A 22,640-nucleotide genomic window follows, 5' to 3' on the forward strand; every position below is an offset into this window, starting at 1 on the left:
GACTTGGTACAGGCATTTTCTTATGTAGAAAATGGTGGATTAAACCTGGTTTTAAAGCTAGCTAAACCTCTCACTTGTATGACAGTTGCATCAAATTCCATTATATTGAAAACGATGTGTGAACAAAACAAACAGACACAATAGGTAAAAATGTCACAAATAGGGGTACAACAGCAACACGAACCCCACCAAAAACTGGGGGTGATCTTAGGTGCTCCGGAAGGGTAAGCAGATCCTGCTCCACATGTGGCATCCGTCGTGTTGCTCATGTTATTACAAAGCCGGTAAATAATCTAATTCGGTAGGTCACATTCGTGAAAAGGGAACGGGATTGTAGTTACGACATAAAGAACATATCCGATATCATCTGTGAAACGGATATTCCATAACGGTCAACCAACTCGTGATGGCGTCCGTAAAATTTACGAAGTGATGATTTCAACTGCACCATTTAGAACTCTTGGTTTAAAAATGAAAAGGTCACAATTGGGAAGCTGATGTCATCTCTTTTGTCGTAAAGTTTTGTTTTCAACCGACCCTCATAGTCAATTTCTAGATATTAGTCCTAATCGAATGGCAAAATCATAAGCTCCAACACATCAAACGAATGGATAACAACTGTCATATTCCTGACTTGGTACAGGCATTTTCTTATGTAGAAAATGGTGGATTGAACCTGATTTTATAGCTAGCTAAACTTCAATTCAGTTATCATTAGACAAATTATGCATTATCTGTAACTTAGCCCACTATATTATTGTATACCCCTTCTTTCTATAGTATAGGATATTTTTTGTGACGTACAGGACCATTAAATTCTACTGTATATAATTTAAGAAAAAGCAAACAAAGACTTATACAGATGACATCAATACAATACTCTTGCATAGACTTATCTAGTGTAGATATTAAAGATCTGCAGAAGCTAGCCACCATGGCAAACTGGATGTTTGGGTTTCCGTAAATGTGGTACGCTTTTGCCTGTCGGATTCACTCTATATTGTATTCAAAAACAATTCAAAAAAATATATGTAAACAAAGGTATAGTAAGCAGTGTGACTGACGTTGTTTAATTATTTCTAATAGTTGTCGTTCTGGACAAATTGTCGATAACGGCAACACTATGTCAGATCGGACTTGTATTGAAGTAACAACAGTTATACAGCGGATAACAACCGAGAAATCTTTTACCACAACTTACAATTCTGGTAGTAGCAATGGTGAGATATTTTTTAGACAAAGTATTTGAAGTATCTAATACTGATCTAGCTAGGTCTCTACTTATTATCACGAAACATTTCTATTAAATATTTTTTTAGCTTCTAAGTTTATACCTTGACATGGATATTTATTTTGTTCTTAAACGGCACGGAGCTTTAGTCTACCAACATTGGTTGTTCAATTTAGGTCAAAATGTAATAGCTATTTGGTTAAAAGCAATAATAATTCTACCATTAAATTTCCGCATCAAGTGCAAAACATTTGGATTACATACTTTTCAAGCAGCAAACATCCCATGTTCCCCTACGATTTGTCCTTATGAAAGAAACAACATCTTATATACATGTCTAAACCAGTCCGGTTTAGGGATTTTGTTTCTGCTGAATTATGTCTAAACCCACAAATAGACAAACTATTTGCATTCCAAACAAAATATCTTCGAACTAACTTGATCGAGAATCGGACTAGTACCAAGGCTGTATTGATCTTTCCAGTATACATTCAATGCAATAGTCAGTCTTAACCTCCAACCCTGTTTGAAGCCTTTTATATATGCAAAAATATAAAATTTAAACATCAAGATAGAAAATTCATTTGTTTTTTTTTTTCTTTTTTTAAATTCATGTAATTGGACAATTTGTGTTCAATAAATTTCCAATCTTAGGTCTTGAGAAGACCGATTTTGTCTTCAAATAATTAGTTTAAATGATTTTGGATCTAAAAGAAGCACGCCTTGGTTGTCTCTTAGTAGACAGTTTTGATGTGAAAAGTCACGCCTGCTCGAACTAAGACCGAGTCAAACTAAAGACTTAAAGGGGCATTAGCTGTCAAATTCATGTTCACCGATTTGACTCAAATTATCATATTTGATTTATAACATACTATAACGATATCCAAATTATAAATAAAAAGTCTGAAATAAACAATTTTCGATGCATGCACTCCATAATATGTATCAGCATTTCGTGTGTATTGCAGTCTGGACTCCATCTAAATAATCTTTAGAATTTTCAAAATGGGTGCCAAAACCGTGACAATGGGGGTGGGTGACATCCACTATTGCTTGCAATAGCAATTCTAGTTTTAATTGACTTTTCAATTGTTTGTACAAAGCACGCAAGTGAATAACTCTTGACAAAATTGAACCAAACAGGCTGCTAAAAGCAAATTGATATTTCGCTATTTCACTTTCATTAATGTTTGAACAAAAAAAATTTACATTTTATATTTTTATATCTCGTAGCAAATGATACTTTAAAGGTTGATATTTCTGCTAAGCATCTGTGCAAGGAACATCCAGGAGTAAATAATCTCAAGGTTGGCACAGAGTCAGAATAATGTGTGTTACTATGTGTGTTACTATGTTTACCTGATTTAAGTCGGGATAAGGTGTTCGGTACGCGGGGAATCTGTGCATGCTTTGTTCAAACAATTGTAAAGTCAATTAAAACAAGAATTGCTATTGCCCACCCCCATTGCCATGGTAACGGCGCCCATTTTGAAAATTCCAAAATCAAATGCCAAATATATATATGCCGGTTAACATTCCTGTAAAGTTTCAGTAAGTTTGGGGTATTTGGAAATTTTTCACATTTTTGCAGTTTAAATGGTAACGGTGGCCATTTTGGAAATTCCAAAGTCAAAAGTCTCATCTTTACTTGCCAGTTAACATTTATATTAAGTTTGATCAAGTTTTAAGCATTTTGAAATTTTTGAAATTTTTGATGTAGTTACCATGGCAACAGTGTAGTTCCAAAGATAGTGAAAATCATCCAAACTCTGTATATAGTGGACACCAACATTGTATTAAAATTGAATGATTTTAAATTTAGGCATGCCAAACTAATTTACCAAACTCCAAAATTTTATTGTTTCACATTTTTTCGGTTTCCATGGCAACGGGGCATCATGCACACTCCAAAGTCAGGTGCACAATTTCACATGATGGTCCCATTATAGTAAACATTCATAAAGATTGACCCCCTAAATGCTCCGGACAAAAATCATTGGAAGAATAATAATTATAACAAAAAAACGGAGGAAAAGCAATATGTCACCCGACATTGTCGATTGGGTGACATAATAAATGTCTTTGATTGAAACACTCCAAACCCCATATCGCATTGGTCTGAGTAATAACTTTGTAGGACAGGAAAAAACTGTACAAAGAATAACGCTTTTAACCGATTGTAATCATATCATCTTTATATTCTTTAAAAAGTGAAAGAACCGAAACTGATAGTCATAAAGTATTTTGGACATGACTGGCCGGTCTAAAAACTGTCAGTTGGCCATAAGGTTCGGGTACACAGTTATTGTCCTTTGATTTTCGTTGTCCACGAATATAGTCCCTAGTGTGGAAAGTGTGTTACTTGTCGATTTTTTGTATACCCCTTCCAAATTTATTTCTCCATGTTTTATGACTCAAATAGTAAGTAGGGGGGTGAAATGACACTGTAAAAAAAAATTGGGTCATGAATTTTAAAGTAAAGTAGTGATTTGGTCCAGCTGAAAAATGTTAAATATTAGCACTTCGGAAGCTGTCAAAAGATTTGAAGACCCCCTTAACATGAAATTGTCCATATTTTGAGTTAGAGCCGATGAAGTTTTCTATAATTTTGATATAATTTGTCGCAAAAGTAGTACAACACACTGTAAAAATATTATTGAGAAAGCGCAGGTGGGATTTTTTTAATTTTCATTTATTGTCTAAAAGAAATGCACTACGAAATAACTGTGTACTCGGACCTAAGAAGTGAAATCAGGAAATATAGAATCTGTACTTTGGCAACTTCCCTGAATGATTTGATGGTGTCAATTTATCAAATAGCATAAAACTAAAGGATTTAAACTTTTATTTGATGGAATTTCTGCAAAAATGACCAATTTTGGCATTTTATGGTCAAAATAAGCATTTCATAGCTTTTTCAATTTTGATGCATAAGTGGCATTCTGACTTTCTATCTTACAGGTTTTTATGTGTCAATATTTGTGTTTCTATGCTTCAATCCAGTTGTATTACTCATTTGTGAACTCTGAATCTACAGAAAAGAAGATTATCTCAGACAATATGTGCAAAATGTGTTGTATATATGATCCTCGTCTAACGCCCTGTTTGGATCAAGTTAAATGTGAGGAGCTTGGAACATAAAAGTTGAAGTCCATTATAAAGACCTCACTAAATTTGTATAAAAAGCACTTAACAATGTCTTTTGTACCTGTTTTATGTCACATAATATCTTTCTTTTCTTCTGTAGGATAGCAAGTGGTTCAAATATAAGCCTGTTGAGACTAAAATTGCATGCATGTTTTTCACTAAAAAGTGAAAAATCTTTGTATCAGACCATACTGTCTGCAAAAAAAGTTGAATGCAAGAGTCTTTTTGTGCTCAGATTTATTGTATCATGTCACCTGAGTATAGAAATGATAGAAAGGACACAAAATTTTATTTCCTATAGCTTCAATATGCATTTTTAAATGTAAATATGTGATACGGCCTAAATTGACCCTAAATTATTTTCAGTCTTACTTGGCCTAAGACCCTTTTAAACTAATGTGATATGTTATTTGTAAGTTTTCTTTCCATTTAAAGTACATTAAATACATATGTAAGGATTATTTATAACCAAAAAGCTTTACAAATTTAAAATTGCTAGAAAATATTACATCTTCATGTAAGGCCCCCCTTCATTAGAAAACCTCCGTTTTTAGCCACAGGCTCATATAAATTTGACTTTTCAATAATTATGATAAGTCTGATAAATCAAATGAGTACTCTATTGCTTTTAATACATAATATATTATATGTAAAGGCATTTCAAAAGTATTTTTTTGCAATATTTTAATTTTTTAAGCCCCAAATGTTGATAGTTGAAAATTTTCAATTTTAACGTCTAAATTTAACACGCAAAGTTGAATATAGAATTAGTCATATTGTCTATAACATATATCCTATTGCCATGAAACTTTGTAAGCAGTCTTATAATTTAATAAGCTTTAGTCATACCAAGTTTCATTAAGATTGGTCAACTTTTTCCACCCTATTAGGTCCGGGTACACAGTTATCGTCCTTTGATTTTCGTTGTACACGAATATAGTCCCTAGTGTGGACAGTGTGTTACTTGTCGATTTTTTTTATACCCCTTCCAAATTTATTTCTCCATGTTTTATGACTCAAATAGTGAGTAGGGGGGTGAAATGACACTGTAAAAAAAATTGGGTCATGAATTTTAAAGTAAAGTAGTGATTTGGTCCAGCTGAAAAATGTTAAAAATTAGCACTTCGGAAGCTGTCAAAAGATTTGAAGACCCCCTTAACATGAAATTGTCCATATTTTGAGTTAGAGCCGATGAAGTTTTCTATAATTTTGATATAATTTGTCCCAAAAGTAGTACAACACACTGTAAAAATATTATTGAGAAAGCGCAGGTGGGATTTTTTTAATTTTCATTTATTGTCTAAATGAAATGCACTACGAAATAACTGTGTACTCGGACCATAATTGGCATGACTTATTTTCTTATAGCATACTGAACTTCTAATGTGATAAAACAAACAAGCAAAATTTAAATTTGACCGTTATATACGAAATATATTCTTAGCATTATTAACGTGTGTGCAAATGTATCGGTCAATGTTGTATTAAAACACCATAAAGCGTTATATATTAGAACTGAATTACAAGGAGAATAGAATGATGTATTTTTTAATTTCTTCAAAGGTTTCACGTGAATGATTTTAAGCTATTTGCATAAACAATATTTTATTTCTTTTTCAATGACTTCACACTCCAACATACTCATCGGCTCAAAGTATTGGTCCAATATATGACGATAAATAGGAGCAGTTTATGTAATTGACACTATTATTTAATGATACATATATATTCTTATCTTATTATATTACAGGGCTTGATGTTTTAGTTATCATTGGGTATGTATTTTATTGTACTACGCTATGCATAGATTTGTGCCACTGAACATTAATATTATTAAAAGCCAACCAAAATGTTCTAAAAATTCTACCGCACGATATAACAATATATTCTAAAGACATCTGAGTACTTTTTTTTTATAAAGAAAAGAAGAAACTAATATGTTATGAATTGGTGAGTGGTTGTCTCGTTGGCAAATAAACGGAATAATTGAAGCCTTATTTTAACACTTCTTCATCAGTTGAGACTTTATATAAAAAAAAATGGTTAATCATTGGTAGTTGCAAGAGCATTTTATAGAGGGATTGTATGACTTACTCAAAAAACGAAAACAACATTTTATAAATGTCATGCGTCCGAAGCGCTATTTTAAAGATTACACGTTTAGAAATCAGACGTATAAATTTAAACGTTATTTGGACAAAGTCAAATTGCTATTGGTACATCTGATGATCTGGTATGATCATTATTGGTAATAATGCAAATAGAGACATAGAGGATTGAAAGAAACAATAACAAGACCGATTTAGAAATTAAAGTAATAACACAATCATGAAACTGAAATAAAAATATCATCTCGACAGACAACTATAAAGAAGGCAGAAAATACCAACATGTTTATCGAAGCCCATGAGTCGATGATATACAGCACTACAACAAAATGAAAAAGTACGTGAACGGCAGTTTGCTATACACTTCACAGAAATCTATGATTGAGCAACACGAAACTAACCAAAAACCAGAGTAGACTCATGTGCTCTGGAAGTATTAACGATTTCTGCTCAACTATTTACTAATGGCTAATTTCCATAATTATTACTAGTCGTTTGTTTAATGGCAATAAACCATTGGAATAAAAAATGCAAAAAAGCGATTCACAAAATTTTATGTTTAAATTTGTAATTTCAGTATATCCATTGGTTGTATTCTGTTGATAATTGTCATTGTTGTCATCTACAAGATCTACAAGAAAATACAGGGAAAACAACAAGCAGGTATGGTATCTTGTTACGTTATTTCTTTATCATTGTGATGCATAGTTCATTTAAGGACGTGACAAGGGTTATTTCTACAACTAAGCTTCCCTGTCTGTTAGCTTAATAAAATTATCTTTATGTATTTATTACTTCTATTTTTAACTGGCCATCTAGTTAAAAGCACAAGATCTAACACGAAAATTGAAACACTAATATTATGTTTTTCTATTATATTTGTATTACATTAATCAAACAGTCATACGACTGAAGAATATGTTTATTCTTTTATTTATTTTCGCTTAGAAAATATTTGCATAACGGAAAGAGGAGAATCAACCCCATTGAATAAGAACCATACAAAAGAAGATGAATCGCGTAAGTATGAGGAATGTTTGGTAATTGGATCTGACTGTTATAAACATTAAAATGAATTAGTTAGACTTTTTAAAACTATGAATCACGTCGAGTGAGATCTATTGGGACAGTCATCATGGATTTGCTTCTTGTTTCGTAAGTCGGTTTCATATCTTTTTAAAATTGCTGAGATTACATGATTATTTTCATTATTTACATCAATATGCAATTTTTGAAAACATTTTAAAGTCTTCCTAGATGTATTGGAAAATATGTTGCAATTAACAACTTTCGTATTTTCAAAGTATATATGCTTTTGCTACAAGAAATAAGTTTTGTATAAAAGTTTTCAATACAGGGGCGTTATTTATTTTGAATATTACTGCAAATCAAAATAAATTTTACACAAAAAAACCAGAATATGTAAATCCCTTCAGTTTTTAATTTTTACTTTTTTTTTAATTTCTGAAAGCGACTGATCAGCAGAATTTCCCTACAACTTGGTTTTGTACTCTACAAAAATAAAATGGTTTTGCCTCACATCATCTATACATAACTAGTACAAATTAAATACAATGACCCAGGCTTTGAATAATGATTGTACATACTTTATTTTCAGAACAAAAATATATCAGTATGAATAAACGTATACACTGTCTATCCACCTAAAAATAGCTTCATTCATATAGAATGTTTATTAAGTTTCAGGAACCATCGAAATCGCAACTACTCATTTTTATGGTGGCGATGTTGAACGTGATAAAAAATCTAAAGCTGACCCTGTTGATGATGATGAAACATTTGTTAAGGAACCAGAAGATAGTAATGATGACAATCTCTTGTCAAGAGCTGAAGGTGGGGCACCAGCAACTGAATTCCACATATTGTCTGCACAACAGCCTCAAGGTGAGTCGATTTTTGAAAGTACAACATTTCAATATGTACTGCTGTATTTTGGCATTTCATGTCAATTCACTAGACTACTAATGTATAATGCATCTCCTGTTTTATGCATGAACCATATTTTACTTGATATTTGGCAGTTAAACACAATCAATTTGTTTGAAGCAGGCCAAGTTGTCATATCAGTTTCTAATTTGTAACTTTATTCATTATGAACAATAAAATTGAGAATGGAAATAGGGAATGTGTCAAAAAGACAACAACCCGACCAAAGAGCAGAAAACAGCTGAAGGCAACCAATGGGTCTTCAATACAGCGAGAAAATTCCACAGCCGGAGGCGGGTTTCAGCTGGCCCCTAAACAAAAATGTGTACTAGTTTAATGACAATGGACCTCACACTAAACTCCAAAACATATAAATGAACAAAAATTTAAAAGAAATACAAGACTAACAAAAGCCAAAGGCTCCTGACTTGGGACAGGCGCAAAAATGCGGTGGGGTTAAACATGTTTTGTGAGATCTCAACCCTCCCTCTATACCTCTAGCCAATGTCGAATAAACAAACACACATCAATACGCACAGTAAAACTCAGTTTAAAAGAAGTCAGAGTCCGATGTCAGAAAAGGTAACAAAAGAAACTAAGCAAATGACAATGATACATACATTAACAAAGGACTACTAGCAGTTACGGACATGCAAGGTCAGTTGAACAGAGCGATGTGTATTTCAGGAGTAACATTTTAACGAATTTTATAAAAGTATATGGACAGTAAACTATAAGATAAATAATACACACATAAATAATACATTAAAATATTAGCCTAACAGATTGGATAATACAACATACCATACCAACTATCTTCCAAGAATACAAATGTGAATGACCAAAAAGCACCCAACAGTTAACAATACATGGTCTGACTTGGTACAAACACACAATGTGGTTGAAAAAAATAGTTTTACTTGCGCACAAATCTTCTTCTATGACTTTGTCGATCATTGCCCACAAAACAAAACAAAACCAAAACAGAAAAAACATGCACAGTCTAGCTACCAATAGAATGACCACAAACTTAAACAAGGAAATAACATTCCACCTCAATTAGGAAAGCAAGCTCAAATGTGCTAGCTTCTACAGGAAGTTTGTTAAGGCAACGTCGGCTATTGGAGTAATATTGCCGCTCAGGGAAAAATTACTTACAGGTTTTGAAAGTACTTAAATTAAATTAAAAGTATAGTTCTTTGGATCTAAAATCAAGATAAAATCAAAGACTGTAATAACAACTGTGAGCTATGAAAATTAGAATGTGCATATAGTTCGCACCATGATGTATATATTAGAAAGATGAATATCTCCCACATTGTGCATATTCACAAATAACCTGCAGTCAAATGTAGTAGCAAACATTCGTAATAAAACTATCGGTTACTACATGTTATTTTAATATTTAGGTGAACAAACTGACATGAGACCAATTGTACATAGGCCAACAACAAGGGTAGAAGCTCAGGTTCATGGTAAGTAAAAAAGAGGCAGAGGAAACCAAAGGCCCATATAAATGGGTCCCACTATTGCAACAATAAAGTTTAACTATTCAGGTAACGTCTGAGGTATATAAGTGTATGAACGTTGCAGCATCTGTTTAGATTCTTTCAGTGACTATTTTCTATCCTCTGTTCTGCAAAAATAACTGTTCTTTCAAACCGTCCTATTTGGTCATGTAGACATGTAAGAAAAGGTAAAGAGAGTCATAGATCAAAGGATATGCAACAGTAGTTTATTGATTTCAAAACTGGTACGTCTACAAATCAAGGGAATGCAATTTGGTTCAATGAAAGGATTGGTGTATCCTAAAACCCATGCATCACCCGTCATTCCAATCTTGATTCTAAGAAATGTCCCAATAAAGACAACACTTTATACGTAATTTTACAGATCTGATCCAAGACCTGTAAAACATGTCTCTGGTGTGTTGGGACTAAAATCATTCTATCGTAAACTCGTTCTTGATGGCGAACGTAAAAACGGTGTAGTGTCGATTTCAGTCGTTCTTCTTACTAAATTTGTTGGAGATGTTTTTTCCTTGGTAGCCCAACACAGTTAATGAAGTCCGCATAACTGTAACCTGTACTTGCTTGGCGTTTCAAATCAGATAGATAAACGTCAAAAATAGGACAAAGGGTATGTAACTTCTGAGAAATGGGAAATTATCAGTTTTGCCATAGGTCCTAGTTTGAGGTCAGTCTGTGTCAATTTCATGCAAAATACTTAGATGTGAAGCAGTACTCGAATTGTCGAGTGCTTTCGTCGTCTTTGATAAAGCTTGTGTTGGCATCGGTATTCATTTTTAGTAGACGTATATAAGAAATTCGTTAATACGATTCAAATTATTATACAATTATCACGTTCATATTAGAAAAGCTTGTAGCTCGTACAAAGTAGACCAAGGAATGGTAGCGTAAAGGCTGAAAAAAATAAAGATTTTAATGTTATTGCAAAATTATATTGATTTTTTAAAGAAGCCATTTCAAATAACAGGAACCAACATCTGATTAACACTGATGGCTGAATAAAGTTAAGCAACTTTGTCCAATCCGCTATATGATGATGCCTCATCCATATAATACGTTCAAATTTAAGAATGGTTTTATATTTGAAGATTATATAAAAAAAAAAATTTAAATTAATTTTGTAACAATATCAGAATTTTTTTACAGTTGAACAATTACCTCAACTGCTCACAAAAAATCCAGAAAATGATGACTCAGGAAGATTTTTACTGAACGGAGAAACCTCATTGTCTATGCGGTACCATAATGGAAATGTTAACCATTAAAATCAACCCTATTCCAACTACACCTCCTCATAGCACTCTTGATGTAGAAAGTGGGAGTCTTCCGTCCAATCAATATGATCTAAAAAGATCAATTTCTGAGTTTTGCGTATTTGGAGAGGATGCTTAGAGTGACAGGACAACACGATATTAGATGGACAAATAATAATAAAGACGCAAAAGAAAGCAAATAAGAACAAAACTCTAAACAGAACAAATTGTTAATATGTTACATGGGCGTCGGTATTTTAAGATAGGTCCATTTTAACTGAAATGATAGCATCATTGCAAATCACAACTTTGACATTACATATAAATTGCAAGATTTAAATGTTTTAGACTAAAACACATGCCTTATATAATCAGATACCTTCTGCTTTTCCAAGATCGTATATTTCAGTAGCAAAAGGATTAAACCTACAAAAATCTTTTTAATTAATCTAAGAATTAGGTTAATGATACATATAGAAAATATGATACAAGTCTGCATATAACCATATCAAATCTGAAGCAGAAACGAATACGATGACCTGCAGGAACTATATAGATTTACAAATGCGTGTGCAATTCATTGTTTATCAAATGCTAAAACTGTTAACGAAAAACTACGTAATAGGTAAATCTTACCATTGTTTCAGCAATTTTGCATTTAAAATGGTAGACTTTGGTTGTGGGACATAATTCATTTATCAGTATTGTATTTGAAATGGACATTTTAATGAATGCTTTTGATTCATTTATTTGGCAAAACATCAAGATAACCCGTGTTATTTATGAATTTCCAAGTATATCATGTATATATGCAAAAGCGAATTTCACAAACTTGCAGTTTATTTTAAAGAATAACGTACTTAAACTTAGAATATTGGAACAACTGACGAGAGTTGAAAATGTGTCATTCGTGAGCTATCACGATAAACTGATCGGTTCCTTTGTATAACATTTTGAAACATTCGATAGTATATACACTTCTTAAGGTAAAACTGTGACAAAGTAAATTTATTGGGTTTTTTTTTTAACCACGGATATGACATACCACTGTATGATTGCACTTTAAAATGAATGATATAGTTATCATTGTGTAATAAGGGGTGTACAGAATTTTACACCGGAGTAATAAAATCCGAACACCCCTGGTTGCACCAAGATAACTAATTTATTTCTAACGAAGCGTTCGTTTACTTATCTGTTATACCCCGGAATAAAATTGAATAAAATCTTCTGAAGAAACTTCCACTACACATTTTTAACACTGACGTTGTTGCATATTGTCAAATATTATTTTTTTTTTTAATTTTTGGAAAAATTTGATTCTTTGGGAATTTTGAGGTATTGTTTTTTTGGTCCCCGCCGTATGTATTGGGGCATTAGGTGTAACCCTTGACCGTCCGTCCTTCCGTTTATCCGTCCGTTCTATTGTCGTTTCCGCACTCTAACTTTTTTTTTTAATTTTATGAAACGCATACACAATGCTAGGAAACTAAACACGCAGACATAATTTGAATTTTGGTAGTGAGTTATTTATGGTTCTCGAGTTATTCAATTTTTTTTTTTTGTACTTTTGCATTTAAAAATTATTATCATTATTTTTTTTTATTTGGCATATTTTTTATCCCAGGGTTAATTAAGGTGGGGTGTTATTTACACCCGGGTAATTAACCAATCAAATTGCAAGATTGATGCTTCATAAGAAATAACCAAAGATATCATCTGGTTTTTTAAAGCGTTAAAACGTGCAAATTTGAATGGAAAATTATATCACAAATAATTAATTAAAGAAGTTTATTATTGTTCCAAATATATCTGTTTGTGTCAGTGAGGCATTTGTTTTACGGTTAATAACTACTAGACAATCAACAAATGTTACTGAATAAATGTCTATCGATAAAACATAGAGATGAAAAAAATGTTTGTGTTTGTTTGTTTTTTTTTTTTAAGCTCAATTTAAGATGCTCAAAGTTTAAAACACTAGTTGTAATTTATGGTGTTTGCAGTTCAATTACAGGAATTAAATTATATTTAACCGAAATTATATATTCATTAAATACATAAATTATACATTATGTGAATTGATTCGAGTATTATGGTTTGCAATACAAGATTTTATAGACTATTTTTTATTCTTTTTTAATGTTTCAAAAATGAATTAGCTGATTAAAATTTTCTTATTTAAATATAATGTTTTTGTTGCTTTTTCGTTGAAAAATTCCTTGCCTAGTTAAATGCTTCTTATCAGATAATCTCTCTTGAAAATACTTTTGTTCCTATCTTCATCATTATGCCTCACTATATATTTAGGCATGACACTAAGTTCTTGAATGATTTTCATCGTATCTTCTTTGGACTTAAAAGTATTAATAGCAGATACCTATTCCCAATAATAGTCAAATCAAGACGAAGTTCAAATCTCGTAAATCAATTATGAAGAGTCAAATCAAGGTAACAAAGAAAAACTGAGGCAAACTCTAAAAGCAGAGACCAGGTGCGTCGACAGGGTCTCCTGCTATACATGCATCACAAGCCATGCGGATTCATATTTAGTTTAAATACCGCAATCGGTAAAATTACAGATCAGACGACGGTAATGGTATCTAAAGATTTAAGACCGCGCAAGCACGTGGCTAGTGAGTTGAGACACCGACAATTGGTAATCATGACTGAAAATCTGATGTAGTGTCGATTTTTTTGTCGTTCTTCCGCAACTAGTGTAACGTCTCAATTGAAAAAATTTAAAAGCCATGGGGCAGAGGGACTGTTGCTGATGAAAAATGGCAAGTTGACATTTTGACGTTTGCTACGTGGTAAGGAGTTTGACTCATTGTTGAAGGTAGTACAGTGACACATAGTTGCTTACGTCTACGTGATGTGGTCTCTGGTGGAGAATTGTCTAATTGGCAATCATACCACATCTTCATGATTATTTTTATAAAAAAGCTAGTGCTTCGATGTTTACATGATTTAAATGAAACATTTCTTTGGTGAAATTCCATTCATTAAAGTTTGTAAAATCAGGTTGCAACTCAATAATTGATTGATATATTGGTTTTTAACGCTATTTTAAGCATTATTGTTCTATTTCGTGGCGGTCAGTTTTGATTGATGGGCGAAACCGGATTGCCGGGAGAAAAATACCAACGTTTGGTAGGAAAACTGTCAATCCTAGTCAATTAAGATTGGATTCGAACTCACAACCTCAGTGTTGACAGGCTAGTGATACAGTAGTTTGTCTACTTAGTCTACTCGGCCACCGAGGCCTCTGTAACTCATAAGGATAGAGTCTTTGAGGTGAGAGCATTCAAACCTTAATGTTAAACTTAATTTTATTACACATCTCATAGTTTTGCTTGATGCACTGATCAACAGCAAAAATTCAAAGATTGGAAACCATGCTTTGATGGGAACATGTATTAAATATTTAATTTTCATTTATCCTAGCTTTACTTTCCAATAGTGTTAAAATCAGTGTAGTAGTTTTGATCCAATCAAACATATTCGAGAGATTAAAGTTTATTGAATACAAAAGCATTTGAACACAGTAGTTATAGTAAACACTCTGATTTAAGTGGTTTTCTCTTAATTCTTTAAAAAAAAAAAAGGAAAAGTTAACAAATTTTTATTAAGCATATTAAAAAAAATAACTTTAATTTAAAAATATGTTTGGTGAATCTGGTTTCAGGTTTCAATGAAAGGTATGCTAAAGAACAATATTATGATATTAACAAAGAGTAACTTTTTATTAAACTAATTAAATTATATCAAAAATCATATTTTTCCCTTTCTTGTCTATGAGCATATTGCCAATAACAATAAATATCAAATGAGAAATGTACCTTTTTCGGATACGACAGTCACGTTAAATTCTTTTTTAGTTTACACAAATGATAAATATTATTTCTTAAATTGTGCGTGCGATTTTGAAATTTAATGGTTAGAGTAAACCTTTTCTAAATTGAAATTCTTCCTTTTTTATTGCAATTAACGTAAATGAAATCATTTCCCATGAGGAACATCTGTATTCTAAAAAGGTTTGATTGAATGGTCGCACAGAGGCATTGATGTGCAGACATTACAATTTGACAATGCTAGGCACTGTTTAATTTTAATAAAGCATTTAATGATTTTATTATATAGCTCATCAATACAATGTTGTAAATGGTCCACTAGATACAAATGTTAATCCTAGATACTCATAACATTTTAAACATTCAATTTGTTCTCCTATTCATTTACAATAATACATTTGCTTCTATTTAGTATATATTCAAATGGTATATGTCAACCAATTCGGGTTGGTGACATTAAAACGTAAAAAGTGTCGATTTCAGTCATTCCTGGCTCACGAATCTGTTGGAGCAGTTTTTACTCCAGGAGAACACCCTCGTTTAAAAGTCTGTATAGTGAAACATGCAAGAGTGTTACGCATTAATCGAGATATGTAAACACCAAATGATGACCAACGGGTACGTAACTGCTTAGAAATTGAACGATGACAATTAAAGACGGAGTTGCAATTATCACGTTCGTCATTGATTTAAGTTTGAGCTCGTCCGTCTGTGTCAATATCAAGAAATGGTCAAGATATGAAGCAGACCTTCTAGTTTCGATTGTATCTTTAATCTCAATTTTCTTTGAATCTCCAATGGAAAATCACTCTTAATAATGTTGCGTACCAGGACAACATTACTATATTTGAAAGTGACTAAACTTTGCGACATGCGTTTCCGTTTCTGATGATATCATCTTGGATGTATTTCTTTTTGGAATCAGTGAGGTTCTTCACAGAGTTAAATATTTCATTACTTTAAGCAAGGAATTTATATATAATGTATATAGTTATCTCATTTTGTAGAAAAACAATCACAAAAAAAGTAATCATTTGAAGAATTTATTTGGTATTTTATGGGAGAAAGCAGAAATGACCCAGTTGAATAAGAAGAAAAAAAACTTGTGAGATAAACTATAACATAAGATAAGTTTAGAAACATATCCAGTGTCATTTTGTATTTTTTTTCAGGGTCATCATTCAATTTTTGATCGCGATTGATGGGGTGCATTTTTTTCAATCGTTCGATTTCTGTCAAGTATTTGTGGACCTGTACTTGCCTGTTCGTCGTTGTTGAAGCCATAATGTCTTGGTTTCTTCGACATGATATTTGATCGCTGCTTGTTATCTTCTCATCTACCCCTAGTAAGTAAATTGGCGTATTAACATTCAGTACATGTGTCTACATCTGACATTGTTACTAATGTTTTCAATTTTCCTTGCAATCACAATATATTCAGACGTAATTGTGCAATCAATTGACAGGATATCTAGATTTATTTTAGCTGCTTATCCTTATGTTCATTTGTTTAAACTCAAACTGGACTCTAGCTAACAAAACATGCTTAACACCGCCACAATCTATGTGCTTGTCCCAAGTCAGGAGCATGTAGTTTAGCGGTTGTCATTAATTCATAACTATCATTATTCAGCGGTTGTCATTAGTTCATGACTATCATTATTCAGCGGTTGTCATTAATTCATAATTATCATAATTTGTGTTCGTAAATTGTTTTGTTATAAACTAGGCCGTTAGCTTTTTTCGTTTAAATTTTTTCATATATTTTATGTCGGGGCCTTTTATAGCCTACTATACGATATGGGTTTTCCTTTTTGTTCAGCGCCGTATGGTTGCCTATAATTGCTTACACCCACTTTATATGAAATCTGGTGGGTAGTTGTCTCATTGCGATCATATATTTTTATTATAGCTCTTCATCCTTTTAATAAGCTTTGGATTTTCAAATACTTAGACATCGAGCATCACTGAAGAGACATTTATTGTCGAAATGCGCATATGGTGCACAAAAATTGGTACCGTTAATGTTATCGCATATACATAATATACTCATTTGTAGATCTATGCGATTCCATTTATTTCAAATCTGTGTTTGGACATTTGAGACTAGTACTGAACATCAGCATACTACCTCTATCATCAGTTGTTTAAAATGATTAAGCAATGGACAACCCGTAAAAAGGGGTAAAGGAGTAGTGTAACCCAAAAGCACAAGTTATTTCACGGTCAACAAATAACAACGCGTCTTGTTTATGTCGAGCAAATATCTAGTGATAATTTGCACTTCGTGGTCTATTAATCGAGAAAAATAGTGTAGAAATGTAACACAGTGTCCAAAGAAAATGTTTAATTCCTGTCGAAAAAAAACCAAACCATGCAAACAGTTTTTTTCATCGGAAAAAATTCAAGAAAATGTTGTCCATGTCCTAAAAGCATATATGGAAAACAATGGATATTATCATGTACATTTTAAAGAATTTTGTTTTTACAAAGTACAATTTGTCTGTTCCCGAATAAAATTGTTTCAATGTTTGTATAAAACATTGTTGAAGTAATAAAAAAAATATCTTGAAGTTTAAAATGAGGAATATTTGAGTAAAGTATAGGTAAGTCAAATACTTTTATATTGTTGCACGAGATATGCTCTTATTATTTTATTATACTCTGAAGATATTTGAAAAATTGAAATATCCGCATTTGGTTTCCACCGCCCTTTAAATGGATTTGCACTATATCTGAATCCCGATTTTAGTAGCTGAATTAATATTGGAAGGAAGAATTCAATGCATTAACATAAGCATTAGTTATCTGTTGTTCTCCCAAACACAAGTTTCAAGATCTTGCATGACGGCAAATCTTTTGTCATTATAGTATCCTTTATATTAAGTTCTAAGTGATATATTACATATATTAGATACTAGATCCCATTAAAAAAGGAATACTTAACTAAACATTATCAATCTATCTAGAAGTGAAAATACATGATTTTTCTATGTCTTGTCTATGCGTTTTGTATGGGTTTTGCTTCATATAAAAGTAGAAAACATTGGAATACAAACTGTCTGTAGAAATTTTATTCCGTCAAATTCAACAAAAATGTTTTTGATAAAAAGTCCCGTATTCATCGTAGGACAAGAAACTTGTATATGCGTATAGCAATCTGAATAAAAACCCAATGTAGACGATCTTCCAACGAAGGAGCAAAACAGAGGTGTTTAATCTAAAAAAAAAGTCAAACATATTTATATAAAATGCCTTAGGACATACTGATATCAAAATATGCTTATTAAATTTCAGTAACCATGCAATCAGCACGTTTTCATTTTAATCATTTTTGTTTTTCGTACATTGTTTTGTACATATATCAGGCCGTTTGTTTTTTCGTTTGAATTGTTTTATATTTGTAACTTTCGGACCCTTTTATAGCTGACTATGCGGTATGAGTTTTGCTCATTGTTGACGGCCGTACGGTGACCTAATTTGTTAATTTCTGCATGTCATTTGGTCTCTTGTTGAGATTTGTCTCATTGAAAATCTTACCACATCTTCTTATTTTTATAAAGATGATTTTGAAAATGACGATAAATGGTGTTTAAGGTCTACAGATGGTAGAAAGCTCTCAACGTGTTCAGATACTGCTGGCTACCCGGCTATGGCTTTTCCAATTCCTGTTGATGACGGTGACACGTTTTTAAAGAATATAGATGAAGATAATGATGAAAATCACCTGTCAAGAGCTGAACGTGGTGCACCTGAAATAAGAATCATATTGTCTGCAAAACAACTTCAAGATATAGTACATTTTAAAAAATATACAGCTTTTGTATTATTCAATGTTGTGTTATGTGTAATTTCACGTCTATTCCAAAAACTAGCAATGTATAATGCGTCTCGTGTTTTATACATAAAACACATTTTACTGGACATTAAGCAAATACCACTCGATCAATTAGTTGTTATGTCAGTTAATAATTTGTAAACCTTTTTGACGATTTCTCAAAAGTATGGACAGCAACATGACCAATAAATGATGCATATATCAATAACACACAACATAAATTGCAAACAATATCGGACAGTACAACAGGGATTATCACCTGTTTTAATAGAACACAGATGTAAAACAGTATAGTCTAGCTTCCACGAGGATGACCACTAACTTGAACTAGGGAATAACAGTCTACACCTTATTACATGTTGTAAAGAAAGCTTAGAATAATATGTTGACTCATACAGGGAGTTGTCTAAGACAGTGATATATTTTGTTCGATATTGCCGTTCAGGACAACTTTACTTACGGGTATTATGAGTTCTTTCCTTAAATAAAAACAAAACCAATTACAGTTCATCAGCAATCTAAAATAAAAATAACAAACCAAAACTGTTACAGAACTCGAAGTCTCAAAACGATTTTTATCTAAGAAGAAATAACATGTCTCACTTAAAACAGGACATTTGCAGAAATGCCTGGAAATCCAATACAGTGGCGACATGTCGTTATTAAACTATCGGTTACTACAAGTCATTTTGATTTTAGAGGAAAACACTGGCATCCTATCAACCGAACAAAACCCAACATCATGGATAGATGCTGATGTTCATGGTAAGGTTTGTATTTGCATAATTCTTAATTTTGTGTGATATATATTTTAAAAATACTACCCTTTAATCTTTAAGCAGCTAATTGCTATAAGATATAAGATAATGGTTAAAGGGGATAGATGTTAATACAATTTTGAATAATCTGGAAAAATGCCTTTCATGACAAGGTCAAATGAATGAGTTAATATCAAAGTATTTGACATTGGAAAGGATTTAAATTGAATGATCAAATGTTGGAATTAAAACGATGACGAATAAAAAAAAAAAGAGGCGGAATGTACAAAAGGGACATATACACGGGTTCCACTATTGAAAAATAACTGTTAATCATTCAGAAACAACTAAGTTGTATGATTGGATAAATTTTGCAACGTCTGTGTTGATTCTTTCAATAAGCATTTCATATTCCCTGTTCTGCAAAAAGATAGCTGTTAATTTCAAATCGTCCCATTTGGTCACGCAGACATATAAGAGAAGGTTAAGAGTGTAATAGAGTAAACGAGATGCAACAGTAGTTTACGGATATTCAAATCCACAAACCAAGGATATGAGACCTGGTTGGACGACAAGATTAATCTCTCCTGCTATACACGAATCAACCAATCCATAAGTTCTGTTTCACAAATGAAGACGGATATGTTCCAATTGTCGTAACTGCGATCCCGTCCCCTTTTCCTCGGATGTGACCTATCGAATTAGACTTATCACCGGGTATGGACTTACATGAGCAACACGACGGTTGCAACAAAGTCGTGAAGAATAGGATCTGCTCACCCTTCCGATGCACCTGGAATCGCCCCCGGTTTTTGGTGGTGTTCGTGTTGCCAAGTTTTTAGTTTTCTATGTTTTGTTTTCTGTACTGTTGTTTATTTTTTGGTCTTTTTCTTTTTTTTTGCCATGGCGTTGTCAGTTTATTTTCGACTAATGAGTTTGAATGTCCCTTAGATATCTGTTACCCCTCTCTCTGGTAAAAAACACACAATGTGTTAATTTACCTATTTGATCTGAGGCTACAAAAACATGTGTCTAATGTGTTAGTACTTGGAAAACTGAAACACTTGCTATTGGTCCTAGTTCATCTGTGTCAAAGTCATGCTAAAGATTTAGATGTGAAGCATTCATTCTAGATCCGGTTTCACCTTCAATGTTAAGTTCAATGGGATGTCCGAAATGCCCTTTTTAAAATTTGACTGTTTTAGCTAGAGGACTATCTCAAATTCAATATACATGATATATCTGAAGGTAGATATAACAAACTTGTTATTGTGCTCGTCTGTTAGTTTATTTGTTTTAATTAAGCTTCATATAAACACCAAACAATTCCCGCAAGTAAGTAGTTGAGATCAAGCATTGTTTTTTTATGTGGTCTTCGATAAAGATATCTTTTAAATCAATTTTTTTTCCGTGTACTTAAAACAATAAATTTGCACTGTTTGATAAAATGATTTTGTCAATCATACAATGAAGACCGATAAATTATTGTATATGATTTCGCATGTTTTGAAATTTTGAAATTGTAATATTATTGCTTAACTGTAATGATTTAGAAGATCATTTAAAATAAATGGAATTAACCTCTGAATAACATCGATGGCTGCTTGGGATCAGAGACGTTATCCTATCTGCTATTGGATGATTGCTGGTCCGATGTAATTACTCATCAAGCATTGTCAAGGGATTTAACAGGATACACGCAAAGGAATTTTCTTATTACTGCTTTTACACTATGAGTGACACCAAATGTTGTTTATTATATTCCTTCAAGTGTAAGAATGGTTAATTATTTGAAAATCTTCAAACAAAATTAGTATAAAAATGTCTTATTTGTTAAAATATCCGGATTGATTATACGATCAGTGACTGCTTTGTGACGATTTGAGTCTTTATGCCTGACACTATGTTTTTCATTTAACTATTACCTATGCCTCCACTGCTATCAGAACATCCAGGAAATGATGACTCAGGAAGATTTGTACCAAATGGAGAAATCTCACTGCCTATGCAGTATCATAATGGAAATATTGCCACGAATAATTCTTTGTGGGAATTTCCCGTCAGATCAAAATGAACAAAACAGATTACTATAAGTTTTGACCTAGAAGGAAGGGTAAGACGAATGAACAAAAAGATGTTGAATGTAAAAATCATGCCAATATGTTTCATATCAAAGAACTCTATACATAAATGGGTTATATTTTACTGGACGCTTCGTTTATTATATGTTATCCTTTAATTAGTTACATTTGTTTTTAGTTTGTCTCTTTCTGATGTTTTTTGTTTTTGTTTTTGTTAATTTATTAAATTTTCGTAACAGTGGCGTAACAGTACAACATAAGAGCAAACTATAAAAATCAGTTGATATAGGCGTAACTCATCAGATGAATACAAATAGAAATACATCTAACGGAAACACAGAGTGAACGTGGACGGGTACTTATACATCCCAAAAACAAAAAGATACTAAGTACAGATCTGAGAGTACTCGCAGTTACTGACAGCTAGTTCAAAGCCAATAACAACAAATGAAAAAAATCATGTATCTAAGACTAAAATTACCTGTTAAATTTTTATGTTGGTCAATTGTTTAATTTTTTAAGAAAATAATAATAAAAAAATAAATCCAATATTCGCAAGGTTTTTTTTTTTATTAATGTATGTGCACGAATATATTGCGTTAATGAAACCTCAAGGCTAAGTTTGGTTCTTGAAATTCCGAAACAATGCAAACTTATATGAAATATAATATGAGAAAACACCAAGCATTAAAATCTCCCATAACATAAGTCTCTCTGTTTTACTACGTTAGTCATAAACATGCTTTAAGTCATAAAGAGGTACTTTCTTGAAAATGAAAAAATATTCATATTGACTATTATTAAAATCACTTCTATGAAATATACAAAGGTAAGCAGGCTAAATGATAAGTAAATTCACAAGAATTATGAGTGTATTCATATAGGTTGGAAAAAAGC

At 32.2% G+C, this 22,640-nt stretch overlaps 1 protein-coding gene across 1 annotated transcript in view; it reads left to right on the forward strand.

Moving 5' to 3' along the window:
- The window catches only part of LOC127723527 (uncharacterized), a 77,864-nt gene that overhangs the window by 4,423 nt on the left and 50,801 nt on the right, over positions 1-22,640 (forward strand). The window contains exons 5-10 of the mRNA XM_052230167.1: positions 1,087-1,220; positions 6,129-6,153; positions 7,064-7,149; positions 7,435-7,506; positions 8,188-8,391; positions 9,843-9,908. Coding sequence (XP_052086127.1) covers positions 1,124-1,220; positions 6,129-6,153; positions 7,064-7,149; positions 7,435-7,506; positions 8,188-8,391; positions 9,843-9,908 — 550 coding nt within the window. The 5' untranslated portion in view covers positions 1,087-1,123. The remainder of the gene's footprint in view (positions 1-1,086; positions 1,221-6,128; positions 6,154-7,063; positions 7,150-7,434; positions 7,507-8,187; positions 8,392-9,842; positions 9,909-22,640) is intronic.

This window comes from Mytilus californianus, unplaced genomic scaffold (genome assembly GCF_021869535.1).
Source record: "Mytilus californianus isolate M0D057914Y unplaced genomic scaffold, xbMytCali1.0.p SCAF_13, whole genome shotgun sequence".
NCBI classification, from domain to species: Eukaryota; Metazoa; Mollusca; class Bivalvia; order Mytilida; family Mytilidae; genus Mytilus; species Mytilus californianus.